Genomic DNA, 5,109 nt, shown 5'->3' on the forward strand with positions numbered 1-5,109 from the left:
GGTGTAGATTCAGTCATAGGTGGTGGCTGATTAGAAGCAAAACCTTCTTCCACCCCCTGGTTTACCTCCATCTATATAATCAAACAAATTGCACATTAAATAAATTGCACATTAATCAGAAAAATTGCACATTAATCAGACAAATTAAACCCTATCATCATATTAAATAAATTGCACCACATCATGAACATTAAATAAATTAGAAGAACTCACCATCATTGGTATTGAGTGTGAGTTAGCTTCATCCCTCGTTGGTATTGAGTTAGCTTCATCCATCATTGGCACTGATAGGAGCGGAGGTTGAAGCTGGAGAATTTAAAAGAGAGAAAATCTTATATTTGGCAAGCAAATCTGATATTTGGCAAAGAAACCCACGACACCAAATAGAAAAGAATTATTCAGTGGGACAAATCTGATATTAAAAAAAATTAAGATCACAACTCATATAAAAAGAAACCCACCACAACTCATATAAAAAGGGGTCAGATTCCAAACATTATGAATGTCTTCTATAATGATGATTCCAACAGCTTTACATAACCCACATACTGGACCACAACTCTTTTCATTCTTGATTTCTTTTATGCTAACTTTCAACAATATATATATATATATATATATATATATATATATATATATATATATATATTATAAACCCACTACTAAAAGTTCATTCCAAGAATTTGAAATCAGAACATTATCAAAAGAAAAATGTGTTGAAAAGCAGAAATAAAATATTAGAACATACACTTCTTCGGGTTCTTGAACATCAATCAGCTGTGCGGCGATGATGATGGCTGTGCGACGATGATGATGGTTGTGTGATGATGACGATGGCTGTGGTGGTTCAAAGCAATGGTGGCTTCTCTAGGGTTGAAGTGGGTTGAGTGAGGCTGCTTGTTCAAAGAAAAGGAGCCTCTGAGATGAGGTTTGAGTCCGAAAATAGGTGGTTTGGAGTCCAATTCAGTGTGGCTGGGTGTAGACTACACTTCTAATTAACCACTCAACCATTGACACATGTAAAGTAATATATATGAATATAATTAATTAATTAATTAATTTTTAAACGGTTCGGTTCGGATTAACACAGTTTTTCAAATGTTAAAACTGCAGCTGAACTAAACCACTCCGGTTCGGTTCAGATTTTAAAACTGTTGACTTTTTTAAAGTCAAAACCAAACCAAACTGGAAAATACGGATTGGTTCGGCAGGTTTGGCCAGATCGGCCGGATTGATGCCCACCCCTAATCTTGAGTATACCATGGTGTTCAACTTTTACAGTGTCCATTTGTTTTTGGGTCGGGCAAAGTGTCGATTGAATACACCAGTAAACATAAATGAAAACACAAAATTTAATAAAAGAAAAAGGAAAGTAAACCCCGCATCCTCCTCTCTCACTCCCCTCTGTGCCACCCACCACCTCCACTGAGACCCTAACCGTTACCGTCAAATTCACCAGCCTCAGCCGACCCCACCCTTACCTCCTCCTCCTCCTCTCTCTCTCTGGCTCTCTCATTCATTTTCTCTCTCTATCTCCGCCCAAACACCCCAACCCAAATCTACCTCTGCTAAACCCACTCTCTCAGCTCTCTCATTCGATCCCAAAACCCAAATACCGTCAAAAACCCAAACGCCCAGACCCGGATCATCATCTCTCTTGAAACAAGGTAAAGTCTTCTTCTTGGTTGAATTTTTCGTGTGGGTTTGATTTCTAGAATGGTTTTATATATACATGCATGTCGAAACTATGAGTCAGTGATAGTAATAATATTTCTAACATGTTATTCATCGGCTCTTGCACTTTATAGGTTGCGTAAAATTGGAGGCAGAGAGGTTTTGCTGCCGCATTGTAGCTTAAGCTAATCTTCAGACATGGTAAGCCAAACTTCAGACACTTTATAGTTTCCGAAAACAATGCTCTTTGTTCTTGGGAAATTGCGGGAAAAGATATATTTTCTAGGGTTTTAAGTTTTAATTGTTTGATTCTTCGTACCCTATATAAGTTGATGATGAAATCTTGAAGTTGGGGTTTTGGGTTTGTTTGTTTGTTTGTTTTTTGGATGAATAAAGTCACAGGCAGATATTAGGAAGTGGTTTATGAAGTCGCATGACAAGGGCAATGGCAAGAAACCTGCGCCGACTACTTCTCAGACTCCTTCTACAGCCAAGGAAGAGCCTAAAGAACCAGTGAGTTTTCGGTTTGGTTTGATGACAAATGAAGATTTTGTTGCATTTGCTTGGTTGTGTCTGTAAAAGTCAGACATATCGTTTTTAGCATCTATGGTTTGGATAAACTAACAGCTACTTGATGCAGGTCTGATTGGGTTTAAATGGTTTTAGAGACATTAATTTGTGTTATTTGCTTGTAAACAACAATGTGATTTGTAAACACTGTATGTTCTTTTTTAAAACAAAAAATTAGAATGATTTTTCCACTGCGTGGTTTTAACAGAATTGATATACAAACATTGTACTGAATATAATGATAAGATAAGGAGGCTTGTTTTCTTAATCATGTTATGTATTTTGTTCTTGTAGTAATCAAGGAAACTATGAAAGTCTAATCAGAATCTCAAACCAAAAAGTAAATTCCACAGAAAGAACACCACCCCCTCCCAAGTTGGCTAGTCCGCACAGGAGCATGGGAATTTCGAAACTTTATTTGTCATAACAACTTTCCCGTTTGTTTTCTCATGTGCTATTATCTGTGATAAACCAGGTGCATGGAGGTCAAGAGAATTCAGGCAGGAGGAAAACTAGCAAGTATTTTACCACAGATAAGCCAAAAGATGAAAAAGAAACTGAAGTTCCAGCCAAAAGAAAGACTCACAAGGAGCCTGATGAATCCGTGAAACCCTCACCTGCAAAAAAAGTTCACAAAGTTGTCGATGACGACGATGATTTTGTCTTACCTCATTTGAAGAAGAACTCAGTTGATGCAACTCCTAGAAAGAAATTGAAGAGTGCATCTGGCATGGGAGTCGCACAGAAACTTACGGCTATTGATGAAGGTGGTGATGATGACGTCAAGGATGCTGAATCTCATTGCAAGCCTGGTGGTAGGGGTCGTGGTGGAAGAGGTACTTCCGCAGGACCAGCTGGTGGAAGAGGCAGGGGTGCTGGACGAGGTGGATTTATGAATTTCGGAGATAGAAAAGATCCTCCACACAAAGGAGAAAAGGTTTAGTGCTTTGGAATGCCTGGAATTGATTGTTGAAATGATCGTATTATTCTTGATGTTAACCATTAGTCCCTGTTTGCGTGTCTCAGGAAGTTCCTGAAGGTGCTCCAGACTGTTTAGCTGGTTTAACTTTTGTAATTAGTGGTACACTTGACAGGTATTTGTTTGTTTGACTTTCACAAGCTTGTTTGTACATTTGGTTGTAGATTTAAAATCCCTTGCACATACGTTCTTGGCAATCAGCAACATTTTTCTAGGAAGCTATTACATATAACGGCTTCATGTACTTGTCAGGATTGTGTTGATATTATTGTTTCAATTATGATGTTTGTCTGGTTGCATTAATTAATTTGATTTTGTCTTCTTTCCTTGCTTTATTGGTAGAGTTTAATAATATTTATCTTTCAGCATAAGATTGAAGTTTAAAATTTTACCATACTTACAGTTTGGAAAGAGAGGAAGCAGAGGATTTGATAAAACGTCATGGCGGTCGTATTACTGGATCTGTCAGCAAGAAAACGGTTACTTCATGTTTCTATCTTGTACTTTCTTGTATTTTGATACCACTGTTGGCATGTGATTAACATAGTCTGTTTGCAGAACTATCTTTTATGTGATGAAGATATTGAGGGAAGGAAATCCTCTAAAGCCAAAGAACTTGGGTTTGTTATCTTGGACCGAACTAGATGCAATTTCATATTACTTCTGCTTCCTTTATTTATCATCTAAATTTTAATTGTATTCTGTAGTACTGCTTTTCTCACCGAGGATGGACTGTTTGATATTATTCGGGCATCTATCCGTGCTAAAGTACCTGTGCAAGAGGCAAAGAAATCTGTGGATGATGCGGCAGCAGCATCTTTGCCCAAGAAAAGTCCTAATAAAGTAGCATCAAAGAGTATGTTGCAGTTAACTAAGTAGTTTTGGTCTATCAGCAGATTCATAATTTAGTTTTTGGTTTGACTGGGTTTATGTGTGTGGGCCATGCTTAATTGCATATCACATAGTTTGTTGCGTGTGGGCATTCTTGCTTTTCATTTTGTGGATTTACTGTGCTTTTACATTGTCCTCTTTATTCATATAGGCACTTGAATTATGTATATGTTTACTTGCTCTCTCTCTCTCTCTCTCTCTCTCTCTCGTTGTGTCCAATTATGTGTTGTTATGCAGTGTAGTGTTTATGCATATTGTCACACAGCTAGATACATAAAAACATTTATAGATAATTCAAAACTTTTGCTTTACTAAGCAATAACGTCCTTGAGGCAATCTGCCCAAAGACAATGAAGAAAGTACCTTACCCTCCGTTTGGATGAATGAATTGAAAATTGCACAGAATTCTTAAATGACGGAATTTAGATCTCCATCGTTTAAATTTCTGGCAATTGATAATTTCAGTGTTTGGATTTATGTATGTCGAATTTTGTAAATGACAGAAATTATAGGGGAAACGAAAACCTGTTCAGTAGAAATTGCGAAATGACGCCTCTTTTGGCAGAAATTAAATTCAGGAATCTTGATACCCAATTTCCATGACTTTTTCTGCGCGTCATTTAATAAGTTCCGTGCTTAAGTTGCCAAACAATGAAAATATCAATTTCTCCTCTTCAATTCCCGAATTTTAGCTAAATCCCGAGTAATTTTCCTCCATCCAAACAGAGGAAAAATTGAAATGAGATTTCGAAGATATTAATGTAGCATTGGGTACTGTACAGTTCTGCAGGCAAATAATCATCATATGTTTTTGCACTGCCCCTTCCCTTCACAAATCTGGAGCAAACAAGTTGTCTTGTAGTTTGGTTTGGGTGATTTGAAGGAACTTTGATTATCTGCTCTCAGATGGTATCAATACGATTGTCTTATATTCTCCTTCATCTTTTTATTTTTAAGTGTAGCCATAAATCCAAAATTTTTTTACTCTCAATTTT

The 5,109-nt window shown here is 37.1% G+C and overlaps 1 protein-coding gene across 1 annotated transcript in view; it reads left to right on the top strand.

Moving 5' to 3' along the window:
* The first annotated feature begins 1,313 nt into the window (after positions 1–1,313).
* The window catches only part of RFC1 (replication factor C1), a 14,066-nt gene continuing 10,270 nt past the window's right edge, over positions 1,314–5,109 (top strand). Inside the window, exons 1-9 of the mRNA XM_088245789.1 lie at positions 1,314–1,667; positions 1,809–1,875; positions 2,071–2,187; positions 2,720–3,181; positions 3,271–3,338; positions 3,627–3,702; positions 3,782–3,843; positions 3,931–4,098; positions 4,266–4,278. Coding sequence (XP_088101915.1) covers positions 1,873–1,875; positions 2,071–2,187; positions 2,720–3,181; positions 3,271–3,338; positions 3,627–3,702; positions 3,782–3,843; positions 3,931–4,098; positions 4,266–4,278 — 969 coding nt within the window. The 5' untranslated portion in view covers positions 1,314–1,667; positions 1,809–1,872. The remainder of the gene's footprint in view (positions 1,668–1,808; positions 1,876–2,070; positions 2,188–2,719; positions 3,182–3,270; positions 3,339–3,626; positions 3,703–3,781; positions 3,844–3,930; positions 4,099–4,265; positions 4,279–5,109) is intronic.

This window comes from Prunus avium, chromosome 8, assembly GCF_965620075.1.
Source record: "Prunus avium chromosome 8, drPruAviu1.hap1.1, whole genome shotgun sequence".
In the NCBI taxonomy this organism is placed as follows: Eukaryota; Viridiplantae; Streptophyta; class Magnoliopsida; order Rosales; family Rosaceae; genus Prunus; species Prunus avium.